This window comes from Eucalyptus grandis, chromosome 8 (assembly GCF_016545825.1).
Source record: "Eucalyptus grandis isolate ANBG69807.140 chromosome 8, ASM1654582v1, whole genome shotgun sequence".
Taxonomy (NCBI): Eukaryota; Viridiplantae; Streptophyta; class Magnoliopsida; order Myrtales; family Myrtaceae; genus Eucalyptus; species Eucalyptus grandis.
Genome location: NC_052619.1, coordinates 64,210,529 through 64,225,552, shown reverse-complemented (window position 1 = coordinate 64,225,552; position 15,024 = coordinate 64,210,529). Strand labels below are relative to the sequence as shown.

At 38.0% G+C, this 15,024-nt stretch overlaps 3 protein-coding genes across 4 annotated transcripts; 2 read left to right on the top strand and 1 right to left on the bottom strand.

Annotated features, from left to right (window-relative positions):
* Nucleotides 1-3,786: 3,786 nt before the first annotated feature.
* On the bottom strand, nucleotides 3,787-4,484 carry LOC104417295. The gene is made up of 2 exons (XM_039300232.1): nucleotides 4,362-4,484; nucleotides 3,787-4,245 (listed from the first exon to the last, which is right to left on the bottom strand). The coding sequence occupies exons 1-2, from the start codon at nucleotides 4,482-4,484 to the stop codon at nucleotides 3,787-3,789; spliced, it is 582 nt and encodes a 193-aa protein (XP_039156166.1).
* A 2,764-nt stretch (nucleotides 4,485-7,248) lies between these two features.
* On the top strand, nucleotides 7,249-9,285 carry LOC104414631 (putative pectinesterase/pectinesterase inhibitor 28). Its single transcript, XM_010025782.2, has 3 exons — nucleotides 7,249-7,988; nucleotides 8,070-8,359; nucleotides 8,588-9,285. The coding sequence occupies exons 1-3, from the start codon at nucleotides 7,249-7,251 to the stop codon at nucleotides 9,283-9,285; spliced, it is 1,728 nt and encodes a 575-aa protein (XP_010024084.2).
* Nucleotides 9,286-12,242: 2,957 nt separating this feature from the next.
* Nucleotides 12,243-14,879, top strand: LOC104414630 (zinc finger Ran-binding domain-containing protein 2). 2 transcript variants are annotated; one of them, XM_010025781.3, is made up of 6 exons: nucleotides 12,243-12,577; nucleotides 13,067-13,133; nucleotides 13,233-13,295; nucleotides 14,073-14,117; nucleotides 14,206-14,262; nucleotides 14,371-14,879. In XM_010025781.3, the coding sequence occupies exons 1-6, from the start codon at nucleotides 12,336-12,338 to the stop codon at nucleotides 14,461-14,463; spliced, it is 567 nt and encodes a 188-aa protein (XP_010024083.2). In that variant the 5' UTR covers nucleotides 12,243-12,335; the 3' UTR covers nucleotides 14,464-14,879. The 2 variants fall into 2 exon arrangements, with proteins under 2 accessions (XP_010024083.2, XP_010024082.2); XM_010025780.3 differs by having other exon boundaries at nucleotides 12,247-12,577; nucleotides 13,061-13,133.
* Nucleotides 14,880-15,024: the final 145 nt, after the last annotated feature.

Below are 15,024 nucleotides of genomic sequence, written 5' to 3'. Positions count from 1 at the left end.
TTTTGTATCATTAAAAACTCTAAATTTGCATATTGTGACACAAATACCCCAATTTTTTTTTTTATTTTATAAAAAAACTCCAAACTTATATTAGTGTGACAGATATTCCTTGAATGAAATTTCAATAGAAGGTATACATGTCATATATGTGTAAGTAAGGTTTTTCTTGTGACAGAAAAAAAGTTGAGTATTTGTGTCATGATAGACAAGTTTAGGTTTTATGGAGACAAAAAAAAAGAAATTTAGAGTTAAAAAGAAGTTTAGGGTAAGTTGGGTCACAATGGGCATAATTTGAGGATTTTGGTGGCATATGCCCTTATTTTTAGTATGTTGATATCTTTATTTCATTAGCAGACAATTATTGATGGAAATTTGCTATGATTGTTTAGTGCTTGTAACTTTTTTTGTGAATATGTAGATTTTTATATGCTCATAAAAGATTAATTGGTTAACATGTTCGACTGGGATTAAATTATTAGCTTGAATCATGTAGAATACACGTTGCATTTCTTGTGTGATAAATTTTCTACTTTGAATATGGAAAGTAGTTAAAGAATAAGTTGAATACATAATATAATCTTTCAAATGAATGATTGGTATTTCCTTGAAATGTTATGTGATATTATTCATTTATGTTACTAAGCTATTATGCTCATTGATCGAGTGGTAAGATGATCTCTTACCTTGGACTTAGAGTTTTTTATTTATTGAGTTTAAGCTTATCCAAAATATTTTCTAATTTTGTCGAGTTGAAACGTAAAGGCATTTAGATTAGTGCTTCCGATGATTTCTTTGAAGAGATGTGTGCAGTAAAAGTAGGAGTATATCTTTTATAACGGGAGTTTCAATTAAGCATAAACAAAATTAGGGCTAATTCCATAAAAAAAAAATCAACTTGAGGTCGATGGACAAATTTAACCAAAATTTTTTTTTTGTCTAATAAAAAAGCATAAACTTTAGGTCGAGGACAAATTTGCCCAAACTTTTTTTTTGTCTCATAAAAAAGCACCAATTTTAGGTTAAGTGACAATTCTGGCCCCAATTTTTTTTTTCGTCTCATAAAAAATCACAAACTTTCACTCATATCCAAAATCTAACCCCTACCATCAACTTTCTATTTGAAGTTAACCTTATTTTAGGAGAAAAGGTTCTAGCTATGAGGTTGGTGGATCTCATCCATGGTTTCTCTTTATGGGTGGTGATCTACAGTTTTATATTATGACAAAACGATAAAGTCTAGTTAGATTTTTTTTTGGCTAGTGAAGTATAGGAGACGACACAAGTTCACATTTATTCTTCAAGTTGTGGCTCAAACAAAAAGAAAAATGGATGGTGTTAGCCAGCAAGTGCACATAGATTTATTGGTAAGGACAATCAATGAATCTAAGTCAAGGGGATCCGGATTTAGGATTTAAGTGAAAGTTTGTGACTTTTTTTCAAAACAAAATAAAATTTAGGCTAGATTTTCACTTGACCTAAAGTTGGTGTTTTTTTTTTGGAATTAACCTAACAAAATTATGTATGTTGTTGGAGGCTGAACTATTTATTTATTGGGTTAATACCTTGAAAAACCCCAAACTGGTACACTTGTGACAAATTTACCCCAAACTATTTTTTTGATCATGAAAAACCCCAAACTGATAAACTTGTGACAAATTTACCCCGATTGACTATAAAAAACCCTAAACTCGTACATTTATGATAAATTTACCCCAAACTAATTTATTCGACTGTAAAAACCCCTAAACTGGTAAATTTGTGACAAATATACATTCTGCTAAATTGGATTAATACCACAGAAAAATCACAAAAATTGTAAATTGTGACAAACGGAGCGTAAAATCATAAATTGGTATACCGGTTAACTGTCACGTGTCATTTAACTTAATAATTTGAGAATAAAATTTAACGAAAACTAACATAGGGTAAATTTGTCATAAGTGTACTAGTTTGGGGTAAATTTGTCAAAGGTATACCAGTTTTGGGTTTTTGGTGGTCAAAAAAATAGTTTGGGGTAAATTTGTCACAAGTGTACCAGTTTGGGGTTTTTCAAGGTATTAACCCTTATTTATTCAATGTTTAAATTTTGGGTGAAATTTTAGATCATGACAAGTATGGTTCTTTCGAGGGCAATTGTCCTTCTAATATCATTGACGCATCATCTTTGTTTCCATCGTGCATGTTGTTTTTGGCTTCCTAATGTTTTTGCTAGAATAAGAACGCAAGACGCATGCAAGTCATGCTGGTTAGCAAATTTGCAATTGAGTTGGCTACTTTAGCCCACCAAACTTATATAACTCTATCACACGTGCTTAGAGAAAAAATAATGTAACCACTATTCTTCATTTTTCCCTTTGCCATTGCCCATTTAAATTATTTGATTTAGGGATGATCAATTCCAAGGTAAATAAGCTACAAACTAAGAGTTGAAAACCTACCAAATTAGAGTCAATACTTAGTTTTTGGAATTGAAAACCAAACCAATCAACTTAGTTTTATGCCAATTCTAGAGTCAGTTTGGGAACTAGTTTTTTTTTTTTAATCAAGCATATTTATCTTGGGCATAATTGTCCAACCAGTCCTAATTTTTTTGGCAATTTACCAATAAATTCATTCTAACCAATTTTGGCCATAAATCATTACATGGACGATTTTTGCGATTTTTTTTTTCTTTTTGGCCGACAATCATATTAGTGATTTTATGCTAAAATTGATCGGAAGTACTCTATTGAAATATCATTACAATGTTTAGAATAAATTGAATTAATTCAAAAGTTTACGATTGAATTAGTTACCGTTCAATAGGTTTAGGATTTTTTGGACAATTTTTTCTTTACCTTATAATTGTATATAAAATTTTGTCTACAAAGAAAAACATAAGACCAAACAAAATACTTCATCACAAGAAAGTAGAAAGTGTTTGAAATATTATAGGTCTTGAGTTGGTTTTGAACTTGTTCAATTGGTCCTATAAGCCGGTTCTCAAGTAGAATCAACAATTCTTGGTGTGCAACTGGAACTAAATAGGTCAAGGCTGACCCGAACTTTTTAACCCGAAACTGAATAAGTACCTGGGCGGACTAGCTTGGAACTGATCATAACTGATCAGGTAAGGCCGTTTTGTTCCTTAGTTGAACCGGCCCTATTAGTTACCCTTTTGATTGGTCAAAGATACAATTTGCATGAAATTTCAGCAAATTTTAGGAGACTTAAACACGCTTATGGTGTGTTATTCTGTTTATTAATGTGATAGTCCTCATCTAAACATGCGATCTTCAGTTTCGAAACTATTGATTAAAAGTCCTATTCAAGAGCCATCCGTATGTAACATTGCATTCCAAGGATAAAATTCAAAGTAATTAAGTACGTGTTGGCTCTGAATGAAACTAGCAAGCAAGGAAGTGTATTACTCCTTCCGATTGATAAGATGACCCTCCTCATTTATCATGGGATCTTCCAGTCATCAAATAATTTGGTTTACACCATTGTTTGCGTCACTGGAAACGACTCCAAGTCCAAATTTCACGAGGATGCAATTAAGAAATAATGAGTGACAAAGATGAAGAGACAATATTGGAGACACATGAATAGGCATAGATCGAGTCAAATAGGCTATGAACATTCATCGAGCATATGTGAACACCCGACATGCACTCTACACCGTCCTAGCTCATTCGAAAACCTATACTCCTATAATCTCATATCTCAACGAACAAAACATAAGAGAAAAATACTAAAAAAGAAACCAAATAAATGAGAAAAAAAAGTAAGAACATAGTCGTATCATCAAAGCTTAAGTGTCAAATCAATTCCGGATGGATCAGAACCATCTGTTTGAAGTACTTCATCCGGATGATCACCTTCCTTTTTCATTGACTTGCTTCCATCAAAAGCAAGAGGAGGAGGGGGAGACTCACCAAGACGAACGGCGCCGCTGCCATATGATTGAAGACTCTCGACTCTCGTACGATCGAAAGGTGGTCTCGAGTTCGGGTTCATGCCGCAGGCTTGCCTTAGACCCCCGAATCCGGGAAGCACGGAAGATGGGTAAAATGGCTTCTGAAGCATCGACTCATGGCGGACCTCCAGCGCCCTACTTATACCCGAATAAACAGGCATTTGAGGAACACTCGAGCAATAATACGACAAGTGCGGATGAAACCCAAGCAAGTCAGCTTCCAAACCCTTGCGCTGCTTGGTGAGGGCCCGCTCTTGCTTGTGCGCGTTCTGGTGCCCACCCAAAGCCTGCGAGGTAGAGAACTCTCGCTTGCAAAAGTTGCACGCGAAAACCCTAGATTTCGTGACCTTGCAGTTCTTATCCGTTGAGGATTCGTCGATCTTCTTAGCATTGGATGGCTCGCCTTGGTTGAAAGCTTGAGGTCTAGGTTGGTTGAGCCAATGACGCCGTTCTCATCGTCCTGTACGGGTATCTTTTGATTTGCCAGATGACGGTAAGTGGTGGGGTCGGCGATTTTTTCATTCATCTGTTCTTGGCCTTATGAAGATGATGATGGTTTCTCCAGAAGCAGCTGAGATGCTGGGGCCTTCTGAAGGGCATGGCATAATCGCCATTAAATGAAAAGATTTTCTTTTTTTGACCTTGCAAGCTTATGATAGCAGGGTTTGATCTGTTTGTCAGATAAAATAGTTTGATAATCAATAATAGTTTGATAACCAATCTTTATATTTATGGCAGAGAATCTTCTTTCATAGTTACCGACTCAAACCCACCTCACAAATATCGAACAAGATATCAAAAATGTGATGAACAAGCCTTACAAGATATGTATACGTTATTATATAGACAAGTCATGTTATATTTCCAAAGATATCTCGAACTTCTCTTGATCGACTCAAATAGTTTGAAACAAGTGATGATAAAAATGGTAAAGATATGGTTCCATAGTTGTAAATTACATGCCAACTCATGCGTTCAATATATATTTAATTAGGGCATATATATAATAAATATATGTGCCGACCACTTCCATCTTCTGCAAATAGCAATGAAGATATGTGGAAGCACCTAAAAGTATGTTCACTTTAGGTAGGCATTGTCAGGAAAAGGCATATAGAAAGCCATTTAAAGTCCAATTATATTATTCGATTCAGAATTGTCAAGTTGTAATAATTTGTCAAGTACTTTATGCAAATCGTTGCCTTAATTATGCTTTTCAAAATTATGTATACAATATCCAATTCATGTAGTCACTTTGATTGAGAAAATTACGCAAGAAGTCCTATGTCTGATATACCTATCCCAATTCAGTCACAAATCTTTTAATTTAATCAGTTTAGTTTTAAAAATTTTGATAATTTGTCAATGTAATTCTTCTAACCAATTTAGATCATAAACCATTGGCATGAATGTTAGGTGTCCTACGTAACACAGTCGGTGCTAATATAAATAATTTTTTTTTGGCAATTTTTAAATAAATTTTCTGAATTTTATAAAATGTTATTTTATTTTTTCCATTGTGGCTAGCAAGGGTAGTTGGGGCCTCACTCGTGGCAGGTGAGGGCAAAATAAATGGAATAAATAAAATAAAAAAAATAAAAAATTATTAAAACATTATAAAAATTATCCACATGGATGCCAATCGTGCCATGTAAAACGATATTATTTACGTCAATGGATTTTTGCTAAAATTTAGTCGTAAGTACTAGACTAGTGTCACGGGCCGATCAATTGGGATCGTGACCATGCGGTGACTTAGGTTCTTTTGGATCGACTAGTATTGTTGGGATGCCTAAGCCAAGCCTTGCTCGGATCGATCACTTGCTTGTTCACTAGGATCGTAGAGAGAGAAAGTTTCTAGAGAGAGAAGCTTTGGAGAGAAAGGAGCCTTTGATTACTGAAATGGTTGGACGATTATAAATGAAGGAGAGCACCCATTCTTATATTAGAGTCCCTCAGATTACAACCATTGATCGAGAATTCACCCGGTAGACAAATCGTACCACCCAATCTACCAACTATTGATACTAATGACAGGAGAGTTCTAGACTTTGGCTCAATCTACCAACTACTGATTTTAATGCCAGGAGAGTTCTAGACTTTGGCTCAATTACCGTATTGCCCGCCCACGTTCCGGAATCTCTCTTGTTGGGAATTCTAGCGATCGTAGGAGGTCTTCCTAAAAAAGGCAAGGCCCTTTAGTTATAGAAACCTCTTGGCCGTGACATTAGCATATTGTAATAATGTTCATGATTAAATTATCTAAATTAAAAGATTTTAGACTGAATTGGCATTCTTATAATAGGTTATGATTTTTTCGGCTATGACCCCCACTTTGATATATGGTATATGTGAATTAGTTTGCTAATTGAGTCGAGTAAAATCATAAGTAAGAACAAATTAACTTTAGTTGAAAAGAATTCCCCACTTTCACTTCAAAGTTTACATCATGCAAAATCGAAAGCTTTCGTATATAGATAGTAGATTAACCATGAACACGTTTCTGTATTAGATGTTGTAACCATGCCATGCATATTTAATATGAACTTCACAGTAATCCACAATGGGGAAAAAAAAGGATCAGATTACTCTGTATATATGGTGCGAATCCATTTCCATTAATACACTCGTTTATCCTAACCTCACAAAATATTCCATATCCCTCCATCAGTTCTTCTAGAATAGGGCTTTCCCTTGCCTGTTCATTAAGAAATGCACCAAATTGGCAAACAAATACAAACCCGAGTCCTTGAATCATATGGGGAGATATTTTCACGATAAGGAGCTCTCCAGCCTAAAGATTTTTCCAATTTTAGATCCTAGTCCGGCAGTTACGAATAAATCTCCGTTGATTATCAAATCAACCTTACCTTTAAGCCATACAAGATTTTTTAAAATAAATGTAAAAAATGATTCTCGTGTGCAATTTTAGCTAGTGATGAGATTAGGGCTGACCGAATTGGCAAATATTGCCAGAAAAGACGTCACCTTTTGAACGTTGGCCAAGCTCTCCTGTATCTATATATTTATAGTAAGAGTTCGGTATTTAGACAGCCAACGTTATTGCAAGAGTCCGCCAAATTCTTGTTGGAACGGATTGATACATTGTTCTTATCTTTCTTCAGCCTTGTCCCCCCAAAACATCAACTTCGCCAGCTACTTCTCACAGAAATCTGTCTGTCTTCTTGTCTCTCTTATAAGAATGCATCTTCATCTCCCTAAAAACAGCAAACCGTCTCCTGCTATTCATTTGGGTTCTTCCAAGAACTTCTTCAAGAAAACTTTAAACAATGTCTGATGGGAGTGACCCGAGGAGGAGGAGGAGGATCGCGATCATCGTGGTCTCTTCATTCATCCTGGTCGTGATTGGCGCGGCTGTGACCTTTGGCGTGTACACGGCGAGTGTGTCCAGCCAGGCGTCGAAAGCCAGCGAGAAGACCAGTGAGGTCTCGGCCTCGATCAAAGCCATCGAGGGGATATGCCAACCGACCGATTACAAAGAAGCGTGCGTGCGGAGCCTCAGAGAGGCTGGTGCGAACACCGCCGATCCCAAGGAGCTCATAAAAGCCAGCTTCAAAGCCGCGATGAAGCACATTGCTGAGGCCGCAAAGAAATCAACGGTGCTGAAAGAGCTGGAGAAGACCCCGAGAGCGCAGCAGGCCCTAAGTAATTGCAAGAAGTTGATGGGGTTTGCAATCAACGACCTCGAGAGATCGTTCGACAAATTGGGCGAGCTCGAGTTTAGCAAGCTCGACGATGCATTGGCAGACTTGAAAGTCTGGCTCAGCGCCGTGGTCACCTACCAAGATACCTGCTTGGACGGATTCCAGAACACCACGGGCAACGCGGGCCACAAGATGAGGGAGGCGTTGAAGAGCTCCGAAGAATTGACCAGCAATGTACTCGCCATGGTCGACGAGATCTCCTTGGCCCTTGCTAAGATGAACCTCACAAACTTTAACCGCAAGCTCCTATCGGACGACAACGTGATTGGACACGGCGACGACTTCTCAATGTGGGCAACTAGCCTGCAGAAACGCAAGCTCCTCACGGAGGAGGAAGGCCTCGGCGGCGATGATCCCTTCGTGCTCGACCCACCGATCCTGTTGAGGAAGCGAAAGCTTCTCAGCAAGACAGTGGCCAAACTGAAGCCGAATCTTGTAGTTGCCAAGGATGGGAGTGGAAGATTCAGGACCATAAATGAAGCCCTAAAGCACATTCCATTGAATAGCAAGAAGACCTTTGTGCTCCACATCAAGGCTGGGGTTTATAAGGAGCAGGTGGTGTTCGATGAGAAGATGACCAATGTCATGTTGGTCGGCGATGGCCCAACCAAGACCTGGATCAGCTTCAACAAGAATTATGCTGATGGCACGACCACATTCAAAACTGCCACAGTCTGTAAGTTTCGTCACGTCTTAATTCTTTCTGGGTATAAAAAGTTCTAGATCGATCTCTTTAATCAAGAAAGGAGGGCTCGAGTCTAGTTGATTTACAGACGAAGTGCGTATTGATATTCGACTGATGACATCCTGAGCCACTTACCTGGTGAATCGATTTCTTGCATACTCGAAATCGATTAGCGGTGTACCCAGAAACATATGCTGATCAATTCCTTTGATGTTGCAGCTGTCTTCGGAGACAACTTCATAGCGAGGGACATCGGCTTTGAGAACAGTGCTGGAGCGATAAAGCACCAGGCCGTGGCGCTCATGGTTCGATCCGACATGGCCATTTTCCACAACTGCCACATGGATGGCTATCAGGACACGCTCTATGCGCACAGCAAGCGCCAGTTCTACCGAGACTGCACTATCACCGGCACGATCGACTTTGTCCTCGGGGACGCGGCCGCTGTCTTCCAGAACTGCAAGATGCTCATCCGGAAGCCGCTGGACAACCAACAGTGTATTGTGACCGCTCAGGGGAGGTCGAAGAGGCGCGAGGCTTCGGCGCTCATCCTCCAGAATTGCACCATCACTGCGGACCCCTCGTACACACCCTTCAAGGGGCAGATACTCTCGTACCTCGGAAGGCCATGGAAGGCTTACTCGAGGACGATAATCATGGAGTCGTACATCGACGACATAATCCAGCCCAAGGGGTGGATGCCTTGGCTCGGCGACTTCGGTCTCAACACTTGCTTCTACGCTGAGTATAAGAACCGAGGACCCGGCGCGAGCACCGCCAGGCGCGTGAAGTGGAAGGGCATCAAGAAGATCACGCCGCAGCATGCTGTGGAATTCACGGCAGGGCGATTCATGAAGGGCGACAGGTGGATTCGCACGGCCGGAGTACCATACGTCGCCGGAATGTTGAACGCTTGAGGGTTGAGATGAGCTTATTTTTGTTTTCTTGGACAGTGTAGTGTTCTTGCCTTAAAATGTTGGCCTTTCATGTTGGAATTTGGAGGGCTTAACGAATCTTTTTCATCGTGTACATAATTCAAATGGCACTCCAACTGAAATCTCTTATATAACTGTCTTACTAGGGAAAAAAAAAAAATCCGTATACGATAATGGAGCAAAATGATAGACAAAAACATCATCGGCTCATTGATTCTTCACATTAATTTTCGGGAGATTCGAGTTATTAGAAAATTCGAAAAAAAGATTTGAAAGAAATTGAGTTATTAATTGTCAAGATGGTAATTGTGCATGTTCAAGCTGCCTGCTCTAACCGTGCAAATTGCGTCTCCGGTGAGTTAATTCTGATTTTTCAACTTATATTATCTTCTCCTTCAATTAAATTTGTAACATGGCTGGAGTATCTTAAATGAAAAATAAGGAGATAGCCTTTTTGGCTTACATTCTATTCCCCAACTTCGTATTGGTGCCCATTTTCATGTGGAATTAATTTGTAAGGATATCAATAATTGTTACCTCCGGATAATTTGGACTTGTTTGCTAAAATTGAAGATTAAGTGTTGAAAATAGAATTACAATGTTATTTAATGAAGATAAAAAATTGATAGCTGGATATTATTAAGTTCTTACCCCAATGAATAAAAGATTATTATTGGTACGTCTTATCAAAATATTGGCGAGACTCTAATTATCAACCATTTCCCTATTGAACGAATTAAGCAATCAAGATTCTAATCAAAATATTGGCAAGATTACTTACTGAATTAAGTTGATTTTTGACTTAATTGAATCATTTAAGTCAATTTTGTTTAAGGTGTTATCAACCAATGTTAATCTCATTGAGTTTTTTAGTCAAGCTCAAGTGTGTAGTACGAAGTAGTAGGAAAATTCATTTCACATTTCTATCGCAGTTAAAACAATTGCGATAGAAGAATACAACCTTAAACTTTCATGAGATTTGTTGTTAGCGTAAAATAACATTTATTACCAGACACCGGATCAAGGTAATTTTAGAAGTAGTTGAGATAATTACAATATCGTTGCTGCCATCTCTCACTCTTTTTATAAAATTAATTTTATATCTTTTCAGTTTTCGAACAAATCAAATTTATTTTTTATGAAACGGATAAAATGTTCGGGATATTATTTGCTTCTTTACTTATTGATCTTCATTTGTTTTTCTTCACTTACAATTCCTGCGTTTTTTGCTAGTTGAAAGAAGAAAATTCAAGGTGAACGACTTGTAAGTTTCTAAATGTTCAAAAATAATGAGAATGATTATTTTTTTACTTGAAGTTTTTCCAAAACTTAGAGGTAATTTTTTTTATTTTTAAAAAAGTCAGTATATCACCCTAGAAATTGTAAAATGGAGTCCATCCATACCCAATTTCTCATCTTGCCAGCTTGGTCCCATGTCGTCGTTTGTCGATACCAAGTCCTGGACAACATTAGTCTAACTTAAGTTACTTCAGATCGATCCCAAATTAGCAGTAGTTCATCCTGGATAGTGATAATCACTCTTTTAGTTTTTGTCGATCAATCTTGCACTGTTCTTCCTCTAAGTTATTAAAAGGTGTGTTTTATTTAGCTTTCTTTAAGGGTTTTAAGCTTATAAATTCCTTCGATACAAATGATTTCTAAACTCTAATCTAATGTGTAATGTGGTTTATAAATTTTCAATTTGTTCACTATGATCCATTGACTTTTGATACTTAATTTAGTCTTTAAACTATATGAAAATGTTAAATTGAGTTCTTGCAACATTGAATATTTTCATATAATTTGTGCACTAAACCATTTTCATATAGTCGATGGACCATATTAAATAATTTACAAATTGAGGGATAGCATTGTATATTGAGTTAAAATTTAGGGAATATTGATATCATTATTTAATAAAAAAACATTTTGAACTATTTTGGGAAAATGCTAGCATTGGCCAAACTAAAAGCCCAAAGCAAGTGAAGTCAGGTGGAGAAGATACCTTGGACTTTCGGCATTTTCGTAATGATATATTGAGGTTTGAGGACTTTTATTTTTCTTTCAATCTTCCCCTCAATGATTATTGCACATCCCACTTTTGCCCTCTATAAACATTGTTCATCTTCTTTCTCACACTCTTTTATGGTTGTTGGTGGCACCAGTCGTTGAGATCAAGGTTGAAGGTCGCCATCGTTGAGGCTTGCCGGGGTTCATGCTACTCAAGGTGACCTAGATATGGCCCTTTGGCGGCGATTTAAATGAACTCTACCTAGATTGATGAAAAATGGAGGTTGAACTTGAGTTTTCAAATTCATAATTCATCTTACTCATGAACTGTGGAATTGATTTGGCCCTTTTTAATATTGGATTGTTAAGGAGAAAATAAAAGATAAAAAAAATTGTTAAATTTGATGGATTTAATGTGAGAATTATTAGATATGATAATCCATACATTTTGTAGTTTATACGGCATACTTATTTAGTAATTTTGCCAAATATTAAAACCTCATTTTATTATTTTATGGTGAATAACCTCACAAGTTCAATTCCTTGGTAAGAGAATTAGGAAGCCAACCTTGATCGGTACAATGTTCGATTTTCTACCTCATGTAAAACTGGTTTTAGCCCCCATTTTTCAAGAAAAAGATAGATATGTTGGATATGAGTTTCGTATTTTTAAAAATCAAAAGAATTCGTCAATATCTCAATCACTATGTCACATATTAGATTTGGTTCTCTCATCAGCTCTAAAATCGACCGGTCCGACCATAAACATAAGGGGATCGGTTCGATTGCGGATTTCAATAATTATGAACCGGCTCCAGCAGGATAGATTTCGATTTATTGTCTCTAATTTACCCGACATGGAAACATTTTCATTCTCTCCCTTTATTCAGTTGGGCTACAACTTTTTTTATCCACCGCCTTTTATTTTATTTTATATTTTTCCGTCGTTCTTCGGTCTTCATCTTTCCTCGCTTCGGCTGTCCGAAATCTCTCTGCCCTCTCCAATCGACAGGAAAACCCTAATGGCGGCATCTTCCGCCTCCTCCTCCTCCTCCGCATCCTCCTCCTCCGATTCGGCTTCCTCGCCGTCGCGCCGCCGTCGCCGCCACCGCGCTAGCGGCGGCACGAGCAGCAGCAGCCGCCGCCGCGAGAGGGAGAGGGACGCCCTCAAAGTCCGCAAGAAGAGCCGGTCTAACGGCAAGCGGCGTCGCCGGCATCGCAACCGCTCTTCCTCGGATTCCTGCTCTTCCTCGGATTACTCCAGGTGCTTCAATTAAGGAAAAGCTCATTTTTTTTTGACATTCTAGCTCTTTTGGTGACCTCCCTGATAGTTAATTAGCGAATTTGGAATCGCTCCTCTTTCTGTCATTCGTGAATTTCCGAGTTAGGGTCGTTTGTTGATTCGATGGTTGTTGCTTCTGGAGCTATGTTTAGTTGTCCTTCCATCGGAGCGTTCCACAGTTATGTTTCCTTGGCATAGGAAAAGGAGCTTTGGTGTTTTGAGCTCTCTTGGATCAACTATGCATTTGCGCTGTGTGATGAGGGGTTGTATGATGTGTTCTTTGGCTCCCTGCAATTGGAGAACAGCTCAAATTTGTCGAGTGGATTTTATATGCTGTTGCTCCACCATAGTTGCCTATGTATATCTGCACTTGTTATGATTCAAATGTGGCATGTCTTGCTTAAATAATACACTTCTGCCAATTGCTTCTTGGCTGATGGCGGACTTTTCGATGGTTTTGTGAAGTGATAGTTCTGAAAGCGGGCATGACACGTCTCAACGCTCGAAGAAGCCAAGAAAAAGTGACAAGCCCAGGAAGGTTTGTGTTTGGTTGTGCATTTTGTTAGCTATGTTTATTTCTATTTTTTCATTCGTTTTGCCTTGTCACTCTCCATCTGTTTCTTTTCTTGACAAGCAGCGCAAGGAAAAGGATAGGAGCAAGAATCGTCATCATAAACGTGATAAGCATAAAGTGAAGGAGGTAAGCAGAGATTTTACGTTTCTGCTATGGTAACCTGACTATAGGCAGTTCTTTCCAACTATTTGTGTGGCTGATATATATCACATCTTTGAAAAGAAAAAAAAGTTGCATGTGTATTTAGTAGGAAATTATTTTATCAATAAGATTGGTGCTCTAGCATTTCCAAGTTTCTTTCTTTTCATTGGCATTGGCTTTTCTGAACCAGCTAAGTTGTTGGTTGAGAGAGATTGGATTTAAGTTTAGTAGATGTGAGATTAATTGACAAACAAAAAAGTGAAGCAGCCGGCACTGTTGATAGAGTTTCTGCATGTCTCTCTGTTAAATTCATGTTAACATCCTCATAGAAAAGAAGTAGTTACAGCTCATGTATTGGATTACTCAATTTACAATGGAGATCAGATGATTGTGGGGATGAATTAAATGACATGGTCTCGATGTTAATACTTATTTTACTGGTGAACTTTTGAATGGTTAACTAGTTTTGGCTGTTTTGATATCTTAGATTCGTAAAAGGCTTTGTGGCTTGTAAATTACTTATGGATATTCTAGCACTGGTTTGGCATTTTATAGACAAAGTTACGTTTAGGAATGCATCAAGCAGTACAATTATTTTGCGATCTCTTAACCTTCAAAATTTTAAGGTCCATAAGATGCTCATTGCTTTTTTTAATTGCTCTTCGAAATTGGAGCTGGGATCTCTGGCATGGTTATTGGCGGCTTGACTGGCTTGCCTGGATTTTTCACTATGGTGTGTCTGGCAATATGAGCCATAAATAGAGTGAGCAGGATGAAAGAAGTAGTGGTCCGGTGCAGCTTTCTAAGGTGTGTACCTTGATTTGACATCTCTAGTTTCCCCTTATGTTCTTGCTCTTGTTGTGCCTTTTGTATCCTGATTTTTGTACACTTATAGTTTTTGGGGCGGGACCAAGATGATGGTGTTCATCGCAGTGCTGTCTCTGGCAAAAAGGTAGGGATATTCTTTGCTATGAATTGGTTATATTACTATTACTCATCAGATGGTTGAGGGTATTTTTTTGGTTAACAAGTTTGATTTTATTCATCTTTAATGCTATAGATTCTTTTGAAACTTGACAAATCAAAGGAGGACAAGATGGCTGAAAGCAAAAGAAGTGAACTGCTAAAGTTCTTGAATGCTAGTTTTGATTGATCATTGAGAATGTTGGCCAACTGTGGAGGTGAATGTACAACATGATGTTTCTTCTTCCAACCCCATTTGATGGTCCTGGGTTCCTCCGGGTCTTTATCCATGAGAAGCTGCTGTGAGCTTCTTGGTGACTCTGATTTGGACGACATGTTTAAGAAATGGCGTTTTGACTATTTGCTTGTTCTCTTGGCAATGATTGAAGCAGATCTATTTTTATGGATACTTTCAACTTTCACCCGTAAAAGGGCATAATTTTGATACACCATTTTGAGTGCTCGAAAAGAAGCAAAAGCGGCCTGACGTGGTGATTTCTGGTTGCTTCATGAGTTTCCTTTGATCCTGAAGTCATAGATAAACAACCTGCATGACAGGGAACCTTATGAGGTTAAAGCTTTGCTTTGTGCCATTGTTTTTTAGGATGATTCATACGCTTCTGTCTCTTTCCTTGACCGTGTTAATGCAGTAGTAGAGAGTTTTCTGTGAGGGATCGCACATAGTTCTTCTTGGAAACCTCCTGAAGAGATATGGTTTCTGAGATTTTATGTGTGCGTAAAGTGAAATCAA

What these genes read in the sequence shown, in the direction of transcription:
- LOC104414630 (XM_010025780.3), top strand. Translation starts at nt 12,336, where the DNA reads ATGGCGGCATCTTCCGCCTCCTCCTCCTCCTCCGCATCCTCCTCCTCC. An exon ending in TCTTCCTCGGATTACTCCAG is followed by an intron (nt 12,578 to 13,060) that starts GTGCTTCAATTA and finishes GGTTTTGTGAAG; the next exon opens with TGATAGTTCTGAAAGCGGGC. An exon ending in AAAGTGACAAGCCCAGGAAG is followed by an intron (nt 13,134 to 13,232) that starts GTTTGTGTTTGG and finishes CTTGACAAGCAG; the next exon opens with CGCAAGGAAAAGGATAGGAG.
- LOC104417295 (XM_039300232.1), bottom strand. Translation starts at nt 4,484, where the DNA reads ATGAATGAAAAAATCGCCGACCCCACCACTTACCGTCATCTGGCAAAT. An exon ending in ACCTCAAGCTTTCAACCAAG is followed by an intron (nt 4,246 to 4,361) that starts GCGAGCCATCCA and finishes TCTACCTCGCAG; the next exon opens with GCTTTGGGTGGGCACCAGAA.
- LOC104414631 (XM_010025782.2), top strand. Translation starts at nt 7,249, where the DNA reads ATGTCTGATGGGAGTGACCCGAGGAGGAGGAGGAGGATCGCGATCATC. An exon ending in TCAATGTGGGCAACTAGCCT is followed by an intron (nt 7,989 to 8,069) that starts GCAGAAACGCAA and finishes GATCCTGTTGAG; the next exon opens with GAAGCGAAAGCTTCTCAGCA. An exon ending in ATTCAAAACTGCCACAGTCT is followed by an intron (nt 8,360 to 8,587) that starts GTAAGTTTCGTC and finishes TTGATGTTGCAG; the next exon opens with CTGTCTTCGGAGACAACTTC.